At 52.4% G+C, this 27,796-nt stretch overlaps 1 protein-coding gene across 1 annotated transcript in view; it reads right to left on the reverse strand.

Annotated features, from left to right (window-relative positions):
* The window catches only part of CAPN1 (calpain 1), a 102,759-nt gene that overhangs the window by 18,487 nt on the left and 56,476 nt on the right, over positions 1-27,796 (reverse strand). The window contains exons 10-13 of the mRNA XM_075326722.1: positions 24,288-24,448; positions 21,250-21,422; positions 18,362-18,373; positions 17,894-18,105 (exon numbers count right to left, since the gene is read on the reverse strand). Of these exons, the coding sequence (XP_075182837.1) occupies positions 17,894-18,105; positions 18,362-18,373; positions 21,250-21,422; positions 24,288-24,448 (558 nt within the window). The remainder of the gene's footprint in view (positions 1-17,893; positions 18,106-18,361; positions 18,374-21,249; positions 21,423-24,287; positions 24,449-27,796) is intronic.

The following is a 27,796-nucleotide window of genomic DNA, read 5'->3' on the forward strand; positions in this document are numbered from 1 at the left end:
GGAGATACACCGCTCCCCACCCTGATAGGCTCGCATCCGTCGTGACCACTGCCCAGGACGGGGGAAGGAACGACTTTCCCTGTGACAATGAGGTGGGGAGAAGCCACCAACGGAGAGAGTCCTTGGCAGTCTGAGAGAGGGAGACAGTCCTGTCGAGGGACGTCGATTTCCCGTCCCATTGGCGTAGAATGTCCCATTGTAGAGGGCGCAGATGAAACTGCGCGAACGGGACTGCCTCCATTGCTGCTACCATCTTTCCTAGGAAATGCATGAGGCGCCTCAGTGAGTGCGACTGGCTCTGAAGGAGAGATTGCACTCCAGTCCGTAGCGAGCACTGCTTGTCCAGTGGAAGCTTCACTATCGCTGAGAGAGTATGAAACTCCATGCCAAGATAAGTCAGAGATTGGGTCGGGGTTAGATGAGACTTTGGAAAGTTGATAATCCACCCGAAACTCTGGAGAGTGTCTAGTGCCACCTTCAGACTGTGTTGGCATGCCTCTTGAGAGGGTGCCTTTATAAGCAGGTCGTCTAGATACGGGATGACCGAGTGACCCTGCGAGTGCAGAACAGCTACTACTGCTGCCATGACCTTGGTGAAGACCCGGGGGGCTGTTGCCAGACCGAAAGGTAACGCTACGAACTGTAGGTGTTCGTCGTGTATGACGAAGCGTAGGAAACGCTGATGCTCTGGTGCGATCGGCACGTGGAGATACGCATCCTTGATATCTATTGATGCTAGAAAATCTCCTTGAGACATTGAGGCTATGACGGAGCGTAGGGATTCCATCCGGAACCTCCTGACTTTTACGTGTCTGTTGAGCAACTTTAGATCCAGGACGGGCCGATACGATCCGTCCTTTTTTGGGACCACAAACAGATTGGAGTAAAAACCGTGACCTTGTTCCTGAAGCGGGACGGAGGTCACCACTCCTTCCGCCTTTAGAGCGGCCACCGCCTGCAACAGAGCATCGGCTCGGTCTGGTGGTTCGGAGACCGCAAGTCAGGAGGACGCCGTCTTGGCAACGGTTCCTCCGGCTGTCCTTTTTGGGCGTGACTGAGACCTCCAAGAATCTGAGCGTCTCTGGTCTTTTTGAGTCTTTTTTGACGAGGCGAATTGGGACCTGCCCGGTCCTCGAAAGGACCGATAACCAGACTGACCCTTCCTCTGTTGGGGTCTGTTTTGTCTGTGTTGCGGTAAGGATGAGTCCTTACCCTTGGAGTGTTTGATGATTTCATCCAAACGCTCTCCAAACAATCGGTCACGAGAAAAAGGCAAATTGGTTAAGCACTTCTTGGAATGAGAATCTGCTTTCCAATGTCTCAACCACAGGGCCCTACGCAAAACAACGGAGTTGGCTGACGCCACTGCCGTGCGGCTTGTAGCGTCAAGAACAGCATTAATCGCGTACGACGCGAATGCCGCCATTTGCGAGGTCAATGGTGCTACCTGCGGGGCACATGCACGTGTGACGGAGTCAACTCGCGCAAGCCCGGCTGAGATAGCTTGGAGTGCCCATACGGCCGCAAAAGAAGGCGCTAATGACGCTCCAATCGCTTCATAGATGGATTTCAGCCAGAGCTCCATCTGCCTGTCAGTGGCATCTTTAAGTGCCGCTCCATCTTCAACTGCAACCAAGGATCTAGCTGCAAGCCTGGAAATTGGAGGATCCACTTTTGGACACTGGGTCCAACCCTTGACCACCTCAGGGGGAAAAGGATAGCGTGTATCTTTAAGCCGTTTAGGAAAACGCCTTTCAGGATAAGCGTGGGGTTTCTGGATTGCGTCTCTAAAGTCAGCGTGGTCCAGAAAAGTGCTTAAAGTACGCTTAGGGTATCTGAAATGGATTCTCTCGTGCTGCGAAGCTGACTCCTCCACAAGAGGAGCTGGTGGGGAAATATTTAACATCTTATTGATGTTAAATATAAGATCATTAACTATGGCGTCACCATCTGGTGTATCTAGATTGAGAGCGGTCCCAGGATCAGAATCCTGATCAGTTACGTCCGCCTCATCACCCATAGATTCATCTCGCTGGGATCCTGACCATTGAGATGAATGTGAAGGCCCGTCATAGCGAGCCCGCTTAGGCTGCCCGGGGCCATCGTCCGAGTCAGAGTCTTCACCCTGAGGTGTATATGCCCGTCCCGGAGCTTGGAGCTGAGGGGGACCAGGGGGCAATGATTGCACAGTGTCCGTGGCCTGAAGTACAGGCCTAGCTCGCAATGTGTCAAGAATTTGTGACATAGTGAGAGACATTCTGTCAGCAAAAGCTGCAAACTCAGTTCCTGTCACCTGGACAGCATTCACAGGTGGTACACCCTGGGACACGTCCAGCAGAGGTCCCGACTGTGCAAGCGCCGCAGGGGCCGAGCACTGCACACAATGGGGGTCCGTGGAGCCTGCCGGTAGAAAAGTCCCACAAGCGGTGCAGGAGGCATATAATGTCTGTGCCTTGGCACCCTTGCGTTTTACGGACGACATGTTGCTGGCTCTCTGCAATGTGAGAGAGTCTATAGCCAAAGGGCGACCAGCGCTATGCAATACAAAGTATTTGTAGAAACAAAATACTAAGAATAATACTGGCACAAGAGGGGGTGAGCCCTGAGGGCTGCTTACCGCCCGCTAAATAGCGGGTAAGAGGCTGCAGATTCCTTGTCTGGGTCTCCCCGGCTCCCCTCTGCAGCTCAGCGTGTCAGCAGGAATGGCTGCCGGCGTCTGTGGAGAGGGGCGGTCCGTGGGAGTTCCCAAACCAAAGTGCGGGAAACAGTGTCCCCTCTGTGCCGATTGTGAGGGCTGGAGTATGTAAAAACGACTCCAGCCCTCAGCGCTGATGCACTGGCCAGCGTCCCGCCCCTCTCCTGACTGGCAGGTCTGGGGGCGGGAACGAACGGAAGCAGGCCGCAAAAGCCGGGGACTCGAGTTATCAGCGCGGCCGCCGTAAAAGCGCGGGCCGCGCTGAAGTCCCCGGCGCACCACAAGTGTCAGCCGCGCCGCAGTCCCAGCGGCCGGCATGACCGTTCCTAGACGTGGCCAGCGTCCCGCCCCTCTCCTGACTGGCAGGTCCGGGGGCGGGAACGAACGGAAGCAGGCCGCAAAAGCCGGGGACTCGAGTTATCAGCGCGGCCGCCGTAAAAGCGCGGGCCGCGCTGAAGTCCCCGGCGCACCACAAGTGCCAGCCGCGCCGCAGTCCCAGCGGCCGGCGCGACCGATTCCTAGAAGTGTGCCTGCTTCAGCGAAGCTGAATGAGGCCTGGCACAAGCGCCGTAGCGCTGATGTCCCCCGGCGCACTACAACACCCAGCATGCTGCGGTGTGAGCGCCAAATGCACGGGGACACAGAGTACCTTGAGGAAGCAGGGCCATGTCCCTGATGTACTCCGCTCCATCCAGCATCTTCTCCAGGGGCTGTAGATGGAGCACGGTCTCAGTGCCTGGAGACCGGTAAATCCCACTTCACCCAGAGCCCTGTAAAAAGGGATGGGGAAGGAATCAGCATGTGGGCTCCTGCCGCCGTACCCGCAATGGGTACCTCAACCTTACAAACACCTCCGACATACAGTGGGGTGAGAAGGGAGCATGCTGGGGACACTATATGTGTCCTCTTTTCTTCCATCCGACATAGTCAGCAGCTGCTGCTGACTAAAAACAATGGAGCTATGCGTGCGTGTCTGACCTCCTTGCGCACAAAGCTAAAACTGAGGAATCTGTACTCCTACGGGAGGGTGTATAGCCAGAAGGGGAGGGGCCTTACACTTTTAAGTGTAGTTCTTTGTGCGGCCTCCAGAGGGCAGTAGCTATACACCCACTGTCTGGGTCTCCCAATTAGGAGCGAAAAAGAAATACTTATATATATATATATATATATATATATATATATATATACACACACACATACATACATACATACACATACATATATATATATATATAATGTATATCAGTATTGCAGTAAGGTATATTTGACTTTTAATTGAAGAGAGTTGTCTTTTTAGGGTTTTCTTTTATCATAAATCAATAATACACATGAAAATAAGAGACTTTGTAATATATCTTATTTTTCTACTTCCAGACTGATCTTTCATTCTCAAAATTCTTTATTTATAGGTAAAATAGGTCTTCTGTGAATCCACATTTTCCCCATTACTTACATAGGATATGACACAGTTGGTGCTGATTAGGGTCTATGGAGAACTGTAACTTTTTCAGGTGAACTTGCAGCATAATGTCTGAGTGCTCTAGCTCCTCCTCCCTCCATAGAGTTTTAAAAGCACAAACTGCTATTTCCCACCTTAGTAATTGGAGAATCTGTCTTTACTGAATATAGATTCTATCTATTCAGAGTGAAAGATCAGTCTAGGAGGAAAAAAAACCACATTTTTCTGATAAGATATATTAAAAAGTTGTTTAACTTTATGTGTAGTATTGATTTATTAAAATAAAATGATTGTTAATCTTTAGACATTTACATTATACTATATGGGCTCATATCTTCAGTACACTATGGCCCCAATTTTACAGTTATCGCCAGATTTCTGGCATAAAAGAACCAAAATTTAAGGAGGAGTTTTTTTTGTACCAGTTCTGAACAAATCCAATTTGTTATCCAATTTAACTTTTAAAGCAGGGCTGTGGAGTCGGAGTTGGAGTCGTGGAGTCAGAGTCGGAGCTCATTTTGGTGGAGTCGGAGTCGGAGTCGGTATAAAATGCACCGACTCCGACTCCTAAAATATATAATAAATTGGGGACAGGAGTGCAATGCAGAATGTGCTGAATATTTTACTAAATAATAACATTTAGCATAATGCTTATATTTAAGTGAAAAATGTATTGTAGTACAATGTGAACATCAGACATTTAATTGTTTTTATGATACAATAATCAAGATATTTGGATAGAACATAAAATATTTATTGGAATACAACTTTAGAACACAAAAAACTAATAAATTGTAAATATGTAATATATATATATATATATATATATATATATATATACACACAGTGTATATACACACACAAGATATATATGTAATCTACTGTATATTACATAGTGTATTACATATTTACAATTTATTACAGTTTTTTGTGTTCTAAAGTTGTATTCCAATAAATATATTTTATGTTCTATCCAAATATCTTGATTATCGTATCATAAAAATTATTAAATGTCTGATGTTCACATACACATATTCATGTACTACAATAAATTTTTCACCTAACTAAGCAATATATGTAGGAGTCGGAGTCGGAGCCGGAGTCGGAGTCGGTGCAAGAGAATTTGAGGAGTCGGAGTCGGAGTCGGAGTCGGTGCAAGAGAATTTGAGGAGTCGGAGTCGGAGTCGGAGTCGAAGGTTTGGCTTACCGACTCCACAGCCCTGTTTTAAAGGGTGGAGTGTTTTGGGGTTAAGGGGCTTTGTTAAGCGCAGGCCAAACATTTTTTTATACAGTACTCCACTACGCCAGAAATGTATGCCCGTCGCTGACTCCAGTACATTTCTTGCGGTAGGTAAAACATGCGGCAATTCGTTAAATTCTACATATGCCTTTTAATTAGGTCGGCGTATCCTACTCCAATGCACTTATGTAGACTAATAGACAACACATGTCAGGGCCTAAATGTTTTATTGTTGCGCTTCACTCATTATTTAAAGAGGATCTGCCACCAGATCAACAGTGGACAGTTTTTGCTCTCATTTTATTCCCGCTCCTCCCCTGAGTATTCTGTTGTCTGTCTTTTTTAAATCCACCATATGGTTCCAGAGATATGGGCCTTTTTATTTATCAGCAATTGTTATGGTCCTTACCAAGTAGGATCCTCAGGGGCGTGTCTTTAGGCTTCTGTGTGAGCCACACCCCCTTGTAAAGACCAGAAAGGGAATTTTGTTTACTTACCGTAAATTCCTTTTCTTCTAGCTCCAATTGGGAGACCCAGACAATTGGGTGTATAGCTATGCCTCCGGAGGCCACACAAAGTATTACACTAAAAGTGTAAAGCCCCTCCCCTTCTGCCTATACACCCCCCGTGCTCACGGGCTCCTCAGTTTTGGTGCAAAAGCAAGAAGGAGGAAAAAATTATAATTGGTTTAAAGTAAATTCAATCCGAAGGAATATCGGAGAACTGAAACCATTCAACATGAACAACATGTGTACACGAAAAACAGGGGCGGGTGCTGGGTCTCCCAATTGGAGCTAGAAGAAAAGGAATTTACGGTAAGTAAACAAAATTCCCTTCTTCTTTGTCGCTCCATTGGGAGACCCAGACAATTGGGACGTCCAAAAGCAGTCCCTGGGTGGGTAAATAATACCTCATAATAGAGCCGCAACCGGCTCCGTCCTACAGGTGGGTAACCGCCGCCTGAAGGACTCGCCTACCTAGGCTGGCATCTGCCGAAGCATAGGCATGCACCTGAGTGTGTTTCGTGAAAGTGTGCAGGCTCGACCAGGTAGCCGCCTGACACACCTGCTGAGCCGTAGCCTGGTGCCGCAAAGCCCAGGACGCTCCCACGGCCCTGGTAGAATGGGCCTTCAGCCCTGAGGGAACCGGAAGCCCGGAGGAACGATAAGCCTCGAGAATTGGTTCCTTGATCCACCGAGCCAGGGTTGATTTGGAAGCTTGTGTCCCTTTACGCTGGCCAGCGACAAGGACAAAGAGTGCATCCGAGCGGCGCAGGGGCGCCGTATGAGAAATGTAGAATCTGAGTGCTCTCACCAGATCTAACAAGTGCAAATCCTTTTCACATTGGTGAACTGGATGAGGACAAAAAGAGGGTAAGGAGATATCCTGATTGAGATGAAAGGGGGATACCACCTTAGGGAGAAAGTCCGGAACCGGACGCAGAACCACCTTGTCCTGGTGAAACACCAGGAAGGGGGCTTTGCATGACAGCGCTGCTAGCTCAGACACTCTCCGAAGCGAAGTGACTGCTACTAGGAAAACCACCTTCTGCGAAAGGCGTGAGAGAGAGATATCCCTCATTGGCTCGAACGGTGGTTTCTGAAGAACCATCAGCACCCTGTTCAGATCCCAGGGTTCTAACGGACGCTTGTAAGGAGGTACGATGTGACAAACCCCCTGCAGGAACGTGCGTACCTGTGGAAGTCTGGCTAAGCGCTTCTGAAAAAAGACAGAGCGCAGAGACTTGTCCCTTAAGGGAGCCTAGTGACAAACCCTTTTCTAATCCGGATTGAAGGAAGGACAGAAAAGTGGGCAAGGTAAACGGCCAGGGAGAAACACCCTGAGCAGAGCACCACGACAGGAATATTTTCCACGTTCTGTGGTAGATCTTGGCGGACGTTGGTTTCCTAGCCTGTCTCATGGTGGCAATGACCTCTTGAGATAATCCTGAAGACGCTAGGATCCAGGACTCAATGGCCACACAGTCAGGTTCAGGGCCGCAGAATTCAGATGGAAAAACGGCCCTTGAGACAGCAAGTCTGGTCGGTCTGGTAGTGCCCACGGTTGGCCGACCGTGAGATGCCACAGATCCGGGTACCACGACCTCCTCGGCCAGTCTGGAGCGACGAGGATGGCGCGGCGGCAGTCGGCCCTGATCTTGCGTAACACTCTGGGCAACAGTGCCAGAGGAGGAAACACATAAGGGAGTTGAAACTGCGACCAATCCTGAACTAAGGCGTCTGCCGCCAGAGCTCTGTGGTCTTGAGACCGTGCCATGAACGTCGGGACCTTGTTGTTGTGCCGGGACGCCATTAGGTCGACGTCCGGCATGTCCCAGCGGCAACAGATCTCCTGAAACACGTCCGGGTGAAGGGACCATTCCCCTGCGTCCATGCCCTGGCGACTGAGAAAGTCTGCTTCCCAGTTTTCTACGCCCGGGATGTGGACTGCGGAGATGGTGGAGGCTGTGGCTTCCACCCATAGCAGAATCCGCCGAACTTCCTGGAAGGCTTGCCGACTGCGTGTGCCGCCTTGGTGGTTGATGTATGCCACCGCCGTGGCGTTGTCCGACTGAATTCGGATCTGCCTGCCTTCCAGCCACGGCTGGAACGCTTTTAGGGCTAGATACACTGCCCTTATCTCCAGAACATTGATCTGAAGGGAGGACTCTGGCTGAGTCCAGGTACCCTGAGCCCTGTGGTGGAGAAAGACCGCTCCCCACCCTGACAGGCTCGCGTCCGTCGTGACCACAGCCCAGGATGGGGGCAGGAAGGATTTCCCCTTCGACAGAGAAGTGGGAAGAAGCCACCACTGAAGGGAAGCTTTGGCTGCCCGAGAAAGGGAGACGTTCCTGTCGAGGGACGTCGACTTCCTGTCCCATTTGCGGAGAATGTCCCATTGAAGTGGGCGCAGATGAAACTGCGCAAAAGGAACTGCCTCCATTGCTGCCACCATCTTCCCTAGGAAGTGCATGAGGCGCCTCAGGGGGTGTGACTGACCATGAAGGAGAGATTGCACCCCTGTCTGTAGTGAACACTTTTTGTTCAGCGGAAGCTTCACTATCGCTGAGAGAGTATGAAACTCCATCCCGAGGTAAGTTAGTGATATATCTATATAGATATATATATATATATATATATATATATATATATATATAGATATGTCAGTGATTGGGCCGGTGTCAGATTTGACTTTGGAAAATTGATGATCCACCCGAAACTCTGGAGAGTTTACAGAGCAGTGTTCAGGCTGTGTTGGCATGCCCCTTGAGAGGGTGGCTTGACAAGTAGATCGTCTAAGTAAGGGATCACCGAGTGTCCCTGAGAGTGTAGGATTGCCACCACTGTTGCCATGACCTTGGTGAAGACCCGTGGGGCTGTTGCCAGGCCAAAAGGTAGTGCCACGAACTGAAGGTGTTCGTCCCCTATGGCGAAGCGCAGGAAGCGCTGATGCTCTGGCGCAATCGGTACGTGGAGATAAGCATCTTTGATGTCTATTGATGCCAGGAAATCTCCTTGGGACATTGAGGCGATGACGGAGCGGAGCGATTCCATCCGGAACCGCCTGGTTTTCACATGCTTGTTGAGCAGCTTTAGGTCCAGAACGGGACGGAAGGATCCGTCCTTTTTTGGCACCACGAACAAGTTGGAGTAAAAACCGTGACCCCGTTGCTGAAGAGGAACCGGGATCTCCACTCCTTCCGCCTTCAGGGTGTCCACCGCCTGCATAAGAGCCTCGGCTCTGTCGGGGGGTGGAGATGTTCTGAAGAAACGAGTCGGAGGACGAGAGTTGAACTCTATCCTGTAACCGTGAGATAAAATGTCTCTCACCCATCGGTCTTTTACTTGTGGCAGCCAGGCGTCGCAAAAGCGGGAGAGCCTGCCACCGACCGAGGATGCGGTTTGAGGAGGCCGAAAGTCATGAGGAGGCCGCTTTGGGAGCGGTTCCTCCGGCGGTCTTTTTAGGACGTGACTTAGACCGCCATGCATCGGAGTTCCTCTGATCTTTCTGAGGCCTTTTGGACGAGGAAAATTGAGATCTGCCCGCGGTCCGAAAGGACCGAAACCTCGATTGTACCTTCCGTGGTTGAGGTCTGTTTGGTTTGGACTGGGGTAAGGATGAATCCTTTCCCTTGGATTGTTTAATGATTTCATCCAATCGCTCACCAAACAAGCGGTCGCCAGCCAATGGCAAACCGGTTAAGAACTTTTTGGAAGCAGAGTCTGCCTTCCATTCACGTAGCCACATGGCCCTGCGGAGTACCACCGAGTTGGCGGATGCCACCGCCGTACGGCTCGCAGAGTCCAGGATAGCATTAATGGCGTAGGACGCAAACGCCGACGCCTGATTGGTTAAGGACACCACTTGCGGGGCAGATGTACGTGTACGGCTTCAATCTGGCTTCCGACCACATCATTCTACCGAAACTGCCCTAACCAAAGTCACCAATGATCTACTAACCGCCAAAGCCAAGCGACACTACTCTATCCTCCTCCTCCTGGACCTGTCCTCTGCCTTCGACACAGTAGACCATTCCCTCCTACTACAGATTCTCTCATCTCTGGGCATCACAGACTTGGCCCTATCTTGGATCTCCTCATACCTAACCGACCGAACTTTCAGCGTCTCCCATTCTCACACCACTTCCTCAGCTCGCCCCCTATCTGTCGGTGTCCCTCAAGGCTCAGTTCTTGGACCCCTGCTGTTCTCCATCTATACCTTCGGCTTGGGACAGCTCATAGAGTCCCACGGCTTCCAGTATCATCTCTATGCCGATGACACACAGATCTACCTCTCTGGACCTGACATTACCTCTCTACTAACCAAAATACCACAATGTTTGTCTGCTATTTCATCCTTCTTCTCTGCACGATTCCTAAAACTTAACATGGACAAAACAGAGTTCATTGTCTTTCCTCCTCCTCACTCACCTCCAACAAGCCTTTCCATCAAACTTGATGGTTGCTCACTCACCCCAGTCTCACAAGCTCGTTGCCTTGGAGTAACCCTCGACTCTGCTCTATCCTTCAAGCCACACATCCAAGCCCTCTTCAACTCATGCCGATTACAACTCAAAAATATCTCCCGGATCCGTGCTTTTCTTAACCAAGAATCTTCAAAGAAGGGAATTTTGTTTACTTACCGTAAATTCCTTTTCTTCTAGCTCCAATTGGGAGACCCAGACAGTGGGTGTATAGCTACTGCCCTCTGGAGGCCGCACAAAGAACTACACTTAAAAGTGTAAGGCCCCTCCCCTTCTGGCTATACACCCTCCCGTAGGAGTACAGATTCCTCAGTTTTAGTACCAAAGCAAGAAGGAGGAAAGCCAATAACAGTTTCAAAAACAAATTCAATCCGATAACACGATCGGAGAACTTAAGAAACAACATGAACAACATGTGCACCCGAAAAAACGAAACCCTAAGAACAAATAGGGCGGGTGCTGGGTCTCCCAATTGGAGCTAGAAGAAAAGGAATTTACGGTAAGTAAACAAAATTCCCTTCTTCTTTTTCGCTCCTAATTGGGAGACCCAGACAGTGGGACGTCCAAAAGCAGTCCCTGGGTGGGTAAAAAGATACCACATGAACGGGCTGTCAGACAGCCTCTTCCTACAGGTGGGCCACCGCCGCCTGAAGGACCTGTCTACCTAGGCTGGCATCTGCCGAAGCGTAGGTATGCACTTGATAGTGTTTGGTAAACGTGTGCAGACTCGACCAGGTAGCCGCTTGGCACACTTGCTGAGCCGTAGCCTGATGCCGCAATGCCCAGGACGCACCCACGGCTCTGGTAGAATGGGCCTTCAGTCCAGATGGAATCGGAAGCCCAGCAGAACGGTATGTGTGAAGAATTGGTTCCTTGATCCACCGCGCCAGGGTGGATTTGGAAGCTTGCGATCCCTTATGCTGACCAGCGACTAGGACAAAGAGCGCATCAGAACGGCGTAGAGCCGCCGTGCGAGAAATGTAAATCCTGAGTGCTCTCACCAGGTCCAACAGATGTAAACCCTTTTCAAATTGGTGAACTGGATGCGGACACAAAGATGGCAAAGTGATATCCTGATTGAGATGAAAGGAAGAAACCACCTTGGGAGAAAACTCTGGAATTGGACGCAGTACTACCTTGTCTTGGTGAAACACCAGGAAGGGAGATTTGCAAGATAACGCCGCTAGCTCGGACACTCTTCGAAGAGACGTGACCGCCACAAGAAAAACTACCTTTTGTGAAAGCCGAGAAAGGGGAACCTCTTTCAAAGGCTCGAAAGGCGGCTTCTGGAGAGCAATGAGAACCTTGTTCAGATCCCAGGGTTCCAATGGCCGTCTGTAAGGAGGAACGATATGACAAACTCCTTGGAGAAACGTGCGTACTTTAGAAAGCCGTGCCAAGCGCTTCTGAAAGAATACGGATAGCGCGGAGACTTGACCCTTAAGAGAGCTAAGCGACAAACCTTTTTCCAACCCAGACTGCAGGAAGGAAAGAAAAATTGGCAATGCAAATGGCCAGGGAGAAAACCCTTGAGCCAAGCACCACGCTAAGAATATCTTCCACGTTCTGTGATAGATCTTAGCTGAGGATGGTTTTCTAGCCTGTCTCATTGTGGCAACAACCTCATGAGATAAACCTGAGGCCGCTAGGATCCAGGACTCAATGGCCACACAGTCAGGTTCAGGGCCGCAGAATTCAGATGGAAAAACGGCCCTTGAGACAGCAAATCTGGACGGTCTGGTAGTGTCCACGGTTGGCCTACCGTGAGATGCCACAGATCCGGGTACCACGACCTTCTTGGCCAATCTGGAGCGACGAGTATGGCTCGATGGCAGTCGGACCTGATTTTCCGGAGAACTCTGGGTAACAATGCTAGAGGTGGGAACACATAGGGGAGTCGGAATTGCGACCAATCCTGAACCAAGGCGTCTGCCGCCAGTGCTCGGTGATCGTGAGACCGTGCCATGAAAACTGGGACCTTGTTGTTGTGCCGTGACGCCATCAGATCGACGTCCGGCGTCCCCCAGCGGCAACAGATCTGCTGAAACACGTCCGGGTGAAGGGACCATTCTCCTGCGTCCATGCCCTGGCGACTGAGAAAGTCTGCTTCCCAGTTTTCCACGCCTGGGATGTGAACTGCGGATATGGTGGACGCTCTGCTTTCCACCCACGTCAAAATCCGTTGGACTTCTTGAAAAGCTTGGCGACTGCGTGTTCCCCCTTGGTGGTTGATGTACGCCACCGCCGTGGAATTGTCCGACTGAATCCGAATCTGCTTGCCTTCCAGCCATTGTTGGAAGGCTCGCAGGGCAAGATAGATTGCTCTGATCTCCAGAACATTGATCTGCAGGGTGGACTCTTCCAGAGTCCACATCCCCTGAGCCCTGTGGTGGAGATACACCGCTCCCCACCCTGATAGGCTCGCATCCGTCGTGACCACTGCCCAGGACGGGGGAAGGAACGACTTTCCTTGTGACAATGAGGTGGGGAGAAGCCACCAACGCAGAGAGTCCTTGGCAGTCTGAGAGAGGGAGACAGTCCTGTCGAGGGACGTCGATTTCCCGTCCCATTGGCGTAGAATGTCCCATTGTAGAGGGCGCAGATGAAACTGCGCGAACGGGACTGCCTCCATTGCTGCTACCATCTTTCCTAGGAAATGCATGAGGCGCCTCAGTGAGTGCGACTGGCTCTGAAGGAGAGATTGCACTCCAGTCCGTAGCGAGCACTGCTTGTCCAGTGGAAGCTTCACTATCGCTGAGAGAGTATGAAACTCCATGCCAAGATAAGTCAGAGATTGGGTCGGGGTTAGATGAGACTTTGGAAAGTTGATAATCCACCCGAAACTCTGGAGAGTGTCTAGTGCCACCTTCAGACTGTGTTGGCATGCCTCTTGAGAGGGTGCCTTTATAAGCAGGTCGTCTAGATACGGGATGACCGAGTGACCCTGCGAGTGCAGAACAGCTACTACTGCTGCCATGACTTTGGTGAAGACCCGGGGGGCTGTTGCCAGACCGAAAGGTAACGCTACGAACTGCAGGTGTTCGTCGTGTATGACGAAGCGTAGGAAACGCTGATGCTCTGGTGCGATCGGCACGTGGAGATACGCATCTTTGATATCTATTGATGCTAGAAAATCTCCTTGAGACATTGAGGCTATGACGGAGCGTAGGGATTCCATCCGGAACCTCCTGACTTTTACGTGTCTGTTGAGCAACTTTAGATCCAGGACGGGCCGCGGGAAACAGTGTCCCCTCTGTGCCGATTGTGAGGGCTGGAGTATGTAAAAACGACTCCAGCCCTCGGCGCTGATGCACTGGCCAGCGTCCCGCCCCTCTCCTGACTGGCAGGTCTGGGGGCGGGAACGAACGGAAGCAGGCCGCAAAAGCCGGGGACTCGAGTTATCAGCGCGGCCGCCGTAAAAGCGCGGGCCGCGCTGAAGTCCCCGGCGCACCACAAGTGCCAGCCGCGCCGCAGTCCCAGCGGCCGGCGTGACCGATTCCTAGACGTGGCCAGCGTCCCGCCCCTCTCCTGACTGGCAGGTCCGGGGGCGGGAACGAACGGAAGCAGGCCGCAAAAGCCGGGGACTCGAGTTATCAGCGCGGCCGCCGTAAAAGCGCGGGCCGCGCTGAAGTCCCCGGCGCACCACAAGTGCCAGCCGCGCCGCAGTCCCAGCGGCCGGCGCGACCGATTCCTATAAGTGTGCCTGCTTCAGCGAAGCTGAATGAGGCCATGGCACAAGCGCCGTAGCGCTGATGTCCCCCGGCGCACTACAACACCCAGCATGCTGCGGTGTGAGCGCCAAATGCACGGGGACACAGAGTACCTTGAGGAAGCAGGGCCATGTCCCTGATGTACTCCGCTCCATCCAGCATCTTCTCCAGGGGCTGTAGATGGAGCACGGTCTCAGTGCCTGGAGACCAGTAAATCCCACTTCACCCAGAGCCCTGTAAAAAGGGATGGGGAAGGAATCAGCATGTGGGCTCCTGCCGCCGTACCCGCAATGGGTACCTCAACCTTACAAACACCTCCGACATACAGTGGGGTGAGAAGGGAGCATGCTGGGAGCCCTGTATGGGCCCTCTTTTCTTCCATCCGACATAGTCAGCAGCTGCTGCTGACTAAAAACAATGGAGCTATGCGTGCGTGTCTGACCTCCTTGCGCACAAAGCTAAAACTGAGGAATCTGTACTCCTACGGGAGGGTGTATAGCCAGAAGGGGAGGGGCCTTACACTTTTAAGTGTAGTTCTTTGTGCGGCCTCCAGAGGGCAGTAGCTATACACCCACTGTCTGGGTCTCCCAATTAGGAGCGAAAAAGAAAACATTAGTGCATGCCCTCATCATCTCCCGCCTCGACTACTGCAACCTCCTGCTCTCTGGCCTCACTTCCAACACTCTTGCACCCCTCCAATCTATCCTAAACTCTGCAGCCCGCTTAATCCACCTCTCCCCTCGCTACTCCCCAGCCTCGCCACTCTGCCAATCCCTTCACTGGCTTCCCATCGCCCAACGACTCCAGTTCAAAACATTAACCATGACATACAAAGCCATGCACAACCTGTCTCCTCCCTACATCTGTGACCTAGTCTCCCAGTACCTACCTGCACGCAACCTTAGATCCTCACAAGATCTCCTTCTCTGCTCCTCTCTTATTTCCTCTTCCCACAATCGTGTAAAAGATTTCTCCCGTGCATCCCCCATACTCTGGAACGCTCTACCTCAGCACATCAGACTCTCCCCTACCGTGGAAAGCTTCAAGAGGAACCTCAAGACCCACCTCTTCCAACAAGCCTACAACCTACAATAGCCCTCAGCCCAGTAGACCACTGCGCAACCAGCTCTGTCCTCACCTATTGTACCATCACCCATTCCCTGTAGACTGTGAGCCCTCGCGGGCAGGGTCCTCTCTCCTCCTATACCAGTCTGTCTTGTACTGTTAATGATTGTTGTACGTATACCCTCTTTCACTTGTAAAGCGCCATGGAATAAATGGCGCTATAATAATAAATAATAATAATAATAATAATAATAATAATAATAATACTGCATGAATCTGCGCCTGACAAGCTGAGATAGCTTGGAGCGCCCATACGGCAGCGAATGCTGGGGCAAAAGACGCGCCTATAGCTTCATAGATGGATTTCAACCATAGTTCCATCTGTCTGTCAGTGGCATCTTTGAGTGAAGCCCCATCTTCCACTGCAACTATGGACCTAGCCGCCAGTCTGGAGATTGGAGGATCCACCTTAGGACACTGAGTCCAGCCCTTGACAACCTAGGGGGGAAGGGATAACGTGTGTCCTTAAGGCGCTTGGAAAAACGCTTGTCTGGACAGTCTCGGTTTTTCTGGATTGCCTCTCTGAAGTCAGAGTGATCCAGAAACATATTTAATGTACACTTTGGAAACCTGAAACGGAACTTCTCCTGAGAAGCAGACTCCTCAATTGGAGGAGCTGGGGGAGAAATATCCAACACCTGATTGATGGTCGCTATAAGGTCATTCACTACTGCGTCACCTTCAGGTGTATCTAGGTTGAGAGCGGCTTCAGGATCAGAATCCTGATCTGATACCTCCGCTTCATCCTCCAGAGAGTCTTGCTGGGACCCTGAACAGTGTGATGAAGTGGAGGGAATTTCCCAGCGACCCCGCTTGGGCGGCCTGGGACTGCGGTCCGTGTCAGAGACCTCACCCTGGGACCTATGGGTTACCCCCGGGGTACTTTGCTGTTCCAATTGAGGGGGACCAGGGGTCAAGGATTGGATAGAGCCCGGGGCCTGAATCACCGGTCTGGACTGCAATGCTTCCAGTATTTTAGCAGACCATTTATCCATAGTCTCAGACAGTTTGTCAGCAAAGGCTGCAAACTCCGTCCCTGTCACCTGGACAGTGGTAGCAGGTGGATCCACCTGGGCCACCTGTAGCAGAGGCTCCGGCTGAGTAAGTGCCACAGGGGCCGAGCATTGCACACAATGAGGGTCAGTGGAACCTGCCGGTAGTACAGCTGTACATGAGGTACAGGTTGCAAAGTATGCCTGTGCTTTGGCACCCTTGCTTTTTGCAGATGACATGTTGTCTCCTCTGAGAACAACCAGGAGGGTATATAGCCAAAAATCAACAGAGCGACCGTACAGTGCAATGTATAGCCTATAAGCCTATATATATATATATACACTTCGGTACTCAGTGGGGCCAGCACCACAGGTGCTGCTTACCGACCGCTCAGAGCGGTTGTGTGGTCACCAGATTCCCTGCCTGGGTCTCCCTGTGTTGTCTCTCCTCTCCAGCGTCTGAATCGCTGACAGGAATGGCTGCCGGCGTTCTGTGGGGAGGAGGAGACCGTGGGCGTGCCCAAGAAAAGTGCGGGAATCCAGTGCCCCACTGTACTAAGTGAGGAGGGAGGAGGATACTAATGTATGCTCCAGCCCTCCGCTGACGATCCGTGCAGCGTCCCGCCCCTCCCCTGACTGGCAGGCCTGTGGGCGGGAATAAACGACACTAGGCCGCAGAAGCCGGGGACTAAAGTTATAAGCGCAGCCGGCAATAAGCGCGGCCGCGCGGTAGTCCCCCGGCGCACTAACACCTCCAGCAGTGCTGGAAAGTGTCTGGCACAAGCGCCCCATGTCCGGCGCACTAACACACCCAGCAGTGCTGGAAAGTGTCTGGCACAAGCGCTCCATGCCCGGCGCACTAACACACCCAGCAGCGCTGGAAAGTGTCTGGCACAAGCGCTCCATGCCCGGCGCACTAACACACCCAGCAGTGCTGGAAAGTGTCTGGCACAAGCGCTCCATGCGCGGTCCCCACGGGGACACAGAGTACCTCATAGTAGCAGGGCCTTGTCCCTGACGATACCCAGCTCCTATCCTGCAGATTCCCAGGGGCTGCGGAGGGAGCACGGTCCCAGTGCCTGGAGACCGATTAGGATCCCACTTCACCCAGAGCCCATTAAGGGATGGGGAAGGAAAACAGCATGTGGCTCCTGCCTGTGTACCCGCAATGGGTACCTCAACCTTAACAACACCGCCGACAAAGTGGGGTGAGAAGGGAGCATGCCGGGGGCCCTGTTATGGGCCCTCTTTTCTTCCATCCGACCTAGTCAGCAGCTGCTGCTGACCAAGCTGTGGAGCTATGCGTGGATGTCTGCCTCCTTCGCACAAAGCATAAAAACTGAGGAGCCCGTGAGCACGGGGGGTGTATAGGCAGAAGGGGAGGGGCTTTACACTTTTAGTGTAATACTTTGTGTGGCCTCCGGAGGCATAGCTATACACCCAATTGTCTGGGTCTCCCAATGGAGCGACAAAGAAATATTTGTGCTAAATTAAAAGGCCAATATCTCTGGGCCTGTATGGCGGATTTATATAAAACAAAAGACTCAGAAGGAACAGCAGGAATAAAACAAGAGCAGAAATTGGTAACGTGTCCTCCTTAAATTTCTGGCATTAACATGTGGATAAATATGCAATGATGTTGTTAAATTAATTTCTTGAAATTACTTGTTTTCTGCGCCAACACTTACACTGTCCCGTGACGATTTTCTGAGAAGACTCTCAGGACAAAATCTCCCTCAACATTGGGTTCAAAGGTGGAAGGCACCACTATGTATTCTCCTTGGGGGAGCTTGTGCCGAGTGCTGACTTCTCGCAGGTTAATGAACTGCTCGGAGCGTGCACGTGACGAATTGGATAGGAAAAAGTCACGTTTAAGATGCACAGCTGACTGTCCGAGGAACTAGAGAAGCAAGAGCGAACACATTACCATAAAGATGTCCAAAAGCACAAATATACAAAAATACATTAATAAGATTCGAAGTAATCATTGTTTTCGTTAATCAAATCATATCTATTCAGTGCAAAGAAAGGTATTAAAGAAATTTGGGGAAGAAATTGAAACTGTGTATAAACTGCATTAATATTAACAAGAACAAAGAAAATGTAATTAAGGTGGGCATACAAATGTCTCATAAATGCACAGACGGAGTACATACCTCTCGGGGGACCTGGAAAAAAAAAAGGAAAAGAATGTTTATTAATAGATTAAAGTCTTCAATTTAATTTAGAAAAAGCAGAAATATAATAATATAAATAACCACAGCTTTCCACATAGAAATTAATTGTGCATCTTCATTGACTAAACAGCATGAGTGCAACATTTAAACCACTTAGGGTTGTTTGTCCAGCCATAACCAACCTTGAAAATGAGATATCCAATTGTTTCACGTATAAGAAAAAAAAAAAAAAGGACCAATTTTCATCCGAGTATCAGCAGAGTGAAAGCGTCACCAGCCCTCCCGACCGGGGACGGCGCCCTCGCTCTGCCCTCCCGCCCGGGGACAGAGCCCTCGCTCGGCCCTCCCTCCCGGGGACAGAGCCCTCGCTCGGCCCTCCCTCTCGGGGACAGAGCCCTCGCTCGGCCCTCCCTCCCGGGGACAGAGCCCTCGCTCGGCCCTCCCTCCCGGGGACAGAGCCCTCGCTCGGCCCTCCCTCCCGGGGACAGAGCCCTCGCTCGGCCCTCCCGCCCGGAGACAGAGCCCTCGCTCGGCCCTCCCTCCCGGAGACAGAGCCCTCGCTCGGCCCTCCCTCCCGGGGACAGAGCCCTCGCTCGGCCCTCCCTCCCGGGGACAGAGCCCTCGCTCGGCCCTCCCTCCCGGGGACAGAGCCCTCGCTCGGCCCTCCCTCCCGGGGACAGAGCCCTCGCTCGGCCCTCCCTCCCGGGGACAGAGCCCTCGCTCGGCCCTCCCTCCCGGGGACAGAGCCCTCGCTCGGCCCTCCCTCCCGGGGACAGAGCCCTCGCTCGGCCCTCCCTCCCGGGGACAGAGCCCTCGCTCGGCCCTCCCTCCCGGGGACAGAGCCCTCGCTCGGCCCTCCCTCCCGGGGACAGAGCCCTCGCTCGGCCCTCCCTCCCGGGGACAGAGCCCTCGCTCGGCCCTCCCTCCCGGGGACAGAGCCCTCGCTCGGCCCTCCCTCCCGGGGACAGAGCCCTCGCTCGGCCCTCCCTCCCGGGGACAGAGCCCTCGCTCGGCCCTCCCTCCCGGGGACAGAGCCCTCGCTCGGCCCTCCCTCCCGGGGACAGAGCCCTCGCTCGGCCCTCCCTCCCGGGGACAGAGCCCTCGCTCGGCCCTCCCTCCCGGGGACAGAGCCCTCGCTCGGCCCTCCCTCCCGGGGACAGAGCCCTCGCTCGGCCCTCCCTCCCGGGGACAGAGCCCTCGCTCGGCCCTCCCTCCCGGGGACAGAGCCCTCGCTCGGCCCTCCCTCCCGGGGACAGAGCCCTCGCTCGGCCCTCCCTCCCGGGGACAGAGCCCTCGCTCGGCCCTCCCTCCCGGGGACAGAGCCCTCGCTCGGCCCTCCCTCCCGGGGACAGAGCCCTCGCTCGGCCCTCCCTCCCGGGGACAGAGCCCTCGCTCGGCCCTCCCTCCCGGGGACAGAGCCCTCGCTCGGCCCTCCCTCCCGGGGACAGAGCCCTCGCTCGGCCCTCCCTCCCGGGGACAGAGCCCTCGCTCGGCCCTCCCTCCCGGGGACAGAGCCCTCGCTCGGCCCTCCCTCCCGGGGACAGAGCCCTCGCTCGGCCCTCCCTCCCGGGGACAGAGCCCTCGCTCGGCCCTCCCTCCCGGGGACAGTGCCCTCGCTCGGCCCTCCCTCCCGGGGACAGAGCCCTCGCTCGGCCCTCCCTCCCGGGGACAGAGCCCTCGCTCGGCCCTCCCTCCCGGGGACAGAGCCCTCGCTCGGCCCTCCCTCCCGGGGACAGAGCCCTCGCTCGGCCCTCCCTCCCGGGGACAGAGCCCTCGCTCGGCCCTCCCTCCCGGGGACAGAGCCCTCGCTCGGCCCTCCCTCCCGGGGACAGAGCCCTCGCTCGGCCCTCCCTCCCGGGGACAGAGCCCTCGCTCGGCCCTCCCACCCGGGGACAGAGCCCTCGCTCGGCCCTCCCACCCGGGGACAGAGCCCTCGCTCGGCCCTCCCTCCCGGGGACAGAGCCCTCGCTCGGCCCTCCCGCCCGGGGACAGCGCCCTCGCTCGGCCCTCCCTCCCGGGGACAGCGCCCTCGCTCGGCCCTCCCGCCCAGAGACAGCGCCCTCGCTCGGCCCTCCCGCCCAGGGACAGCGCCCTCGCTCGGCCCTCCCGCCCGAGGACACCGCCCTCGCTCGGCCCTCCCGCCCGAGGACAGCGCCCTCGTTCAGCCCTACAACCCCGGGACAGCGACCTCAGCCCTACAACCAAGAACAGCGCCCTCAGCCCTACAGCCCAGGGAGAGCTCCCATATAGCCCTACAATCCAAGGACAGCACTCTTGTCCTACAACAGCGCCCTCAGCCCTACAAGCCAAGAACAGCGCCCTCAGCCCTACAAGCCAAGAACAGCGCCCTCAGCCCTACAGCCCAGGGAGAGCTCCCATATAGCCCTACAATCCAAGGACAGCACTCTTGTCCTACAACAGCGCCCTCAGCCCTACAAGCCAAGAACAGCGCCCTCAGCCCTACAAGCCAAGAACAGCGCCCTCAGCCCTACAAGCCAAGAACAACGCCCTCAGCCCTACAAGCCCAGGGAGAGCTCCCATATAGCCCTGCAATCCAAGGACAGCACTCTTGTCCTACAACAAAGGGACACTGCCCTTAGCCCAATAACCCAGGGACAACTCTCGTACCACCAAACTACCCAAAGACAGCTTTCTTATTGGCCCTGGTCAGTTTGTGCATTGCAGTCCATGCTCGTACCATGGCACATGGAGAGCAGCATGAGCCTTTACAATTCCACATGGCCCTTTGAAGGCAATCATAATGCTGATTTGACCCTCAGTGATAATGAGTTTGACATCCTTGATCTAGAAAGTTTAATAATCCAGCAAAATGTAACATCCTAACAATTGCTAAACAAAAGAGGCACCTCATAAACCGCAAAGCCAATGGTCTCCATGTCCTTCCCAAATCTCCTCTCCTTCCTCCGGTTCTTCTGCATAAGGGCTAGAAGAAAGGTGCAGCCCTTCTCTTTGCCGTAGTCGTCATCTTCGTCTTCACATTCCAGCTTGATTTTGAACTGGGGATTGATCCAGAAGGTCGCTGTGCGGCAAAAGGTATATTTATGATGCTTTTCTTATATAGCACCGTCATATTCCACAGCACTTTACAGACCTCATCACTGTCCCCATTGGGGCTCACAATCTAGAGTCCCTATCTGTATGTCTGTAGAGTGTGGGAGGAAATCAGAGAACCCGGAGGAAACTCACGCAAACACGGGGAGAACATACAAACTCCTTGCAGATGTTTCCTTGATAGGATTTGAACCCAGAATCACAAAGAAACAATGCTAACCACTGAGCCACCAAGAAGATTCACAGGTTCTAATGACCGCACACTATATGATTATTAGGACAGTTAGCAGCTTTATATGGCGATAGTAAAGATTTTCCAATAAGCTATTTAAAAAAAAAAATTATAGCAAAAAATGGCACTAGCATAGAATCTTTAAATGCTCCCCCTTTAACAATCAGACCAGACCAAGTCATCCCACCACTCCTTTCATGCTGATAATTAAAGTGGCTGTACACACAGTGCTCTTTTGCAGCTTTTTTCTGCATGAAAAACAGTGTTAACAGGAAAAAAAAACCTGTTTTTTTTTTGTTTTTAAACTGCTGGGTTTTTTTCTTTTCTTTTTTTTCCCACGTTCTTCATGCGTTTTTTTTCTCTAGTCAATAAAAAGAATTGACATGTCAAGGTAAAAAAAAAAAAAAATCAAACTTTGTTTTTGTCTACTGTTTATTGAGCTCACTGAGAACTGTGACATATTAAGTCGTCTTGGTTTGGGTGGAGACAGTCCTCATTCGGTTTTCTGTATTTGCTGACACTATCAAGATGACCTGATATTGATCGTGGTGACCCGGGTGGGTGATATCACAGTCTTCCCTTCCCGGTATGAATTTACTATGGAACCGATTCATTAAAGCCTAGATTTTGGTGTTTTTCATTTGCTGCTTTAAGGCTTCCTTTGATTTGTGCCTTTTTTTATGTGTTCACCTCTTTGTGTGTTTTCTTTTATGTTAGCCATTGTGCTTGCTTTAGGAAACTTCCTGTAGCTTTGTTAAAACATGAAAGTTATGTGCAGATTACACTAAAAACACACGTATGCTCTCTACCTGCTCATTTTCTGCACTCAATACAAGTCTTGAAGGAAAATTTGCAAATAAAATGCATACCCTGTGTCCCCAAAAGTAAGACCTACTCCCCAAAAAAAAACCCTGGTAGCTCTTTTGAGTATGCTTAAAATATAAGCCCTACTCCAAAAATAAGCCCTAGTTGTGGTTCCCTAAGGAAGTGTCCAAGCAGCTAAAAAAGTTAAAGAATAGAGCAGAACTCTTCATCAAAGAAGGCATATCCCCCCCCAAAAAAATACTGTAAATAAAAAGATAAATCTCATCTACCAGACCCAAAACAATTATAGTTGGCAACTGCCAATGGTGGATGGGCTCTCACATAGAGATCTGCGTCGCTGACAGGTCCCTCGCCGTTACAGCTGCATTGCACTTAAGCTCTCACAAACAGATCGGGTACTAATATCACTCCGCACGAATGATACTGTTTCCAGTCACCAGGGGGAGCCAACCGCTGTAGAACGCAGGGGAACCTGACAGCAAGACAGATTTGCATGTGAGAGCCCATTCACTTGCCAACTCTAATTGTTTGGGGTCTGTTAAGCATGATTCTTTTAGGGGGTGGGAAAGAGATTTCTATAACTCCTATCCACTTTGCGTGAACTGTAAGATGCAGCGTTAATTGTGCAGTGACAATTCACAGTGTCAAAAACTCAATGTAGGAACTTGGTCCTATAGGGGTTTTATGCAACCTCTTTCCTTTATGATTTTTCGCTGCACTACAGATGAGTGAGTTGCACAATTCTATAGAAGTGACATAACACTTTCCATAGATTTCCATTGGAAAGGATGTGTTATGGGGAAGTTGCATCAGCAACAATAATTTGCACACATCGGTCGGTGCATTACTATAGAGCATGGCCCCCATACACAGACTATAGTCAACCAAAGCCGCCATTATTAGCTGACAGTCTAATGTGTATGGGGTTCCCCATCTTCCCTTGATGGATGATGTCAACAGCTGATCCTTTTGTTCTCCAGGAGATAAACCGCAGTCAGAAAAGTCTGACAGCAGCTCTATTACTGGAAGCACAGGCATGCTCAGCAAAGGCGAGCGTCCATGTGTAGGAGGATACAAGAGAGATAGCTGTCAGACAAATGGACCTTCACCGGTCAGCCATCTTTAGGTCTAATGGCTGTTCAAATAATGAACACAAAACAGAATATGGACATTTTCTTATCTCTGCTTCTAATTAGATAAAAGTGCACGAAGGCCTAAGCCACACGGCGAGAAAATCGGTGCGAGTGGAGTGCGATAAAACATCGCATTCCACTAGGACCAATATTAGCCTGTGTGTCAGCACACATGAGCAATTATTTTCTCAGCCCTAATCGGACCGAGAAAACAATCGCAGCATGCTGCGGGTGTAATGTGAGACACTTTCTCTCGCACCCATTCAAGTGAATGGGACGAGAGAAAAATCACACTGCACTTGCGGTACACCGGTGTACCGCGAGTGCAGTGCGAGAATGGCAATAGCCGGCTACGGAGGAGAGAGGGAGAGAAATCCCTCCCTACCCTCTTCCGTGCCGGCCCGCCCCTCCGCAGCGCTGGCCCACCCCTCCTCAGAGCCGGCCCGCCCCCCGCAGCTGAGGTCCGCTCGCACGGTTGGACCTCAGTAGCAGGGACACTCGCATGACACTCTGCTCCTGCCGTGCTGCCAGCGTCAGCCGCCGAGTGTCATGCGAGCATTGCACTAGTGCCCCGTGTGGTCCCGGCCTAAGATAAGTTAGATAAGGTTAGATAAGGACGGGCAACAGAAATGCTTATATTTACCAGGGTAGTTCCTGCACCCGCCGGCTGTGCTCCCTTTCCTCCACGTCCCATTGTAATGTGCTGTGTTCCACTTGCGGAATTTTCGTGCAGTTAAGGCATCGGGAGTCAGGTTGCAAATCTCAAGGCGTGAATATTCACGAAGAAAATCTTGGAAAGACATCCTGTAGGCGGCAAAAACAAACAAAAGAAGGGAATTTTGTTTACTTACCGTAAATTCCTTTTCTTCTAGCTCCTATTGGGAGACCCAGACAATTGGGTGTATAGCTTCTGCCTCTGGAGGCCACACAAAGTAATTACACTTTAAAAAGTGTAACCCCTCCCCTCTGCTATACACCCTCCCGTGCATCACGGGCCCCTCAGTTTTGGTGCCAAAGCAGGAAGGAGGAAACCTATAAATTGGTCTAAGGTAAATTCAATCCGAAGGATGTTCGGAGAACTGAACCATTAACCAAAAGAACAATTGAACATGAACAACATGTGTACACAAAAGAACAACAGCCCGAAGGGAACAGGGGCGGGTGCTGGGTCTCCCAATAGGAGCTAGAAGAAAAGGAATTTACGGTAAGTAAACAAAATTCCCTTCTTCTTTGTCGCTCCATTGGGAGACCCAGACAATTGGGATGTCCAAAAGCAATCCCTGGGTGGGTAACAGAATACCTCGATAAAAAGAGCCGGAACCGGCCCCCTTTTACAGGTGGGCAATTGCCGCCTGAAGGACTCGCCTACCTAGGCTAGCCTCTGCCGAAGCATAGGCATGCACCTGATAGTGTTTTGTGAAGGTGTGCAGACTCGACCAGGTAGCCGCCTGACACACCTGCTGAGCCGTAGCCTGGTGCCGCAAAGCCCAGAACGCGCCTACGGCCCTGGTAGAATGGGCTTTTAGCCCTGAAGGAATCTGAAGCCCCGATGAACGGTAGGCTTCAAGAATCGGTTCCTTGATCCACCTAGCCAAGGTTGACTTGGAAGCCTGAGACCCCTTACGCTGGCCAGCGACAAGGACAAAGAGCGCATCCGAACGGCGCAGGGGCGCCGTGCGAGAAATGTAGATTCTGAGTGCTCTCACGAGGTCTAACAAGTGCAAATCCTTTTCACATTGGTGAACTGGATGAGGGCAAAAAGAAGGCAAGGAGATATCCTGATTGAGATGAAAAGGGGATACCACCTTGGGGAGAAATTCCGGGACCGGACGCAGGACCACCTTATCCTGGTGAAAGACCAGGAAGGGGACTTTGCATGACAGCGCTGCTAGCTCAGATACTCTCCTAAGTGAAGTGACTGCCACTAGGAAGGCCACTTTCTGTGAAAGGCGAGATAGAGAGATCTCCCGCATCGGCTCGAAAGGTGGCTTCTGGAGAGCCGTCAGCACCTTGTTAAGATCCCAGGGTTCTAGCGGACGCTGGTAAGGTGGGACTATGTGGCAAACTCCCTGCAGGAACGTGCGGACCTGCGAGAGTCTGGCTAGACGCTTTTGAAAAAACACTGAAAGCGCCGACACTTGTCCCTTGAGAGAGCCGAGAGACAAGCCCTTGTCCAATCCTGATTGAAGAAAGGAAAGAAAAGTGGGCAATGCAAACGGCCAGGGAGCAAAACCCCGATCCGAGCACCAGGCTAAGAAGATCCTCCAAGTCCTGTGGTAGATCTTGGCGGACGTTGATTTCCTGACCTGTCTCATGGTGGCAATGACATCTTGAGATAACCCTGATGACGCTAGGAGCCAAGACTCAATGGCCACACAGTCAGGTTGAGGGCCGCAGAATTCAGATGGAAAAATGGCCCTTGAGACAGCAAGTCTGGTCGGTCTGGGAGTGCCCACGGTTGCCCCACCGTGAGGTGCCACAGATCCGGGTACCACGACCTCCTCGGCCAGTCTGGAGCGACGAGGATGGCGCGGCTGCAGTCGGACCTGATCTTGCGTAACACTCTGGGCAGTAGTGCCAGAGGGGGAAATACATAGGGTAGCCGAAACTGCGACCAGTCCTGAACTAACGCATCTGCCGCCAGCGCCCTGTGATCCTGAGACCGTGCCATGAATGCCGGGACTTTGTTGTTGTGCCGAGACGCCATTAGATCGACGTCCGGCGTTCCCCAGCGGCAACAGATCTCTTGAAACACGTCCGGGTGAAGAGACCATTCCCCTGCGTCCATGCCCTGGCGACTGAGAAAGTCTGCTTCCCAGTTTTCTACGCCCGGGATGTGAACTGCGGAGATGGTGGAGGCTGTGGCTTCCACCCACAGCAGAATCCGCCGAACTTCTTGGAATGCTTGACGACTGCGTGTGCCGCCCTGGTGGTTGATGTATGCGACCGCCGTGGCGTTGTCTGATTGTATTCGGATCTGTCTGCCCTCCAGCCACCGCTGGAACGCCTGTAGGGCTAGATACACTGCCCTTATCTCCAGAACATTGATCTGCAGGGAGGACTCCGTCGGAGTCCAGGTTCCCTGAGCCCTGTGGTGGAGGAAGACCGCTCCCCACCCTGACAGGCTCGCGTCTGTCGTGACCACAGCCCAGGTTGGGGGTAGGAAGGATTTTCCCTTCGACAAAGAAGTGGGAAGAAGCCACCACTGAAGGGAGGTTTTGGCTGCTCTTGACAGGGAAACGTTCCTGTCGAGGGACGTCGACCTCTTGTCCCATTTGCGGAGAATGTCCCACTGAAGTGGACGCAGATGAAACTGCGCAAAGGGAACTGCTTCCATTGCTGCCACCATCTTCCCTAGGAAGTGCATAAAGCGTCTCAACGAGTGAGACTGACCCCGAAGAAGAGATTGGACCCCTGTCTGTAGTGAACGCTGTTTGTCCAGCGGAAGCTTCACTATAGCTGACAGAGTATGAAACTCCATCCCGAGGTAAGTCAGGGATTGGGTCGGTGTCAATTTTGACTTTGGGAAATTGATGATCCACCCGAACCTCTGGAGAGTCTCCAGGGCAATGGTCAGGCTGTGCTGGCAAGCCACCCAGGAGGGTGCCTTGACTAGGAGATCGTCTAAGTAAGGGATCACCGAGTGGCCCTGAGAGTGTAAGACCGCCACCACTGTTGCCATAATCTTGGTGAAGACCCGTGGGGCTGTCGCCAAGCCGAAAGGCAGTGCCACGAACTGAAGGTGTTCGTCCCCAATGGCGAAACGCAAGAAGCGTTGATGTTCGGGTGCGATCGGCACATGGAGATAAGCATCCTTGATGTCTATTGATGCTAGGAAGTCTCCTTGTGACATTGAGGCGATGACCGAGCGGAGAGATTCCATCCGAAACCTTCTGGTGCTGACATGCTTGTTGAGCAGTTTGAGGTCTAGAACGGGACGGAAAGATCCGTCCTTTTTTGGCACCACGAACAAGTTGGAGTAGAAGCCGTGACCATGTTCCTGAGGGGGAACGGGAATCACCACTCCTTCTGCCTTCAGAGCATTCACCGCCTGAAAAAGTGCAGCGGCTCGCTCTGGGGGCGGAGATGTTGTGAAGAAACGAGTTGGAGGACGAGAGCTGAACTCTATCCTGTAACCGTGAGACAGAATGT

This window comes from Anomaloglossus baeobatrachus, chromosome 10 (assembly GCF_048569485.1).
Source record: "Anomaloglossus baeobatrachus isolate aAnoBae1 chromosome 10, aAnoBae1.hap1, whole genome shotgun sequence".
Classification (NCBI taxonomy): Eukaryota; Metazoa; Chordata; class Amphibia; order Anura; family Aromobatidae; genus Anomaloglossus; species Anomaloglossus baeobatrachus.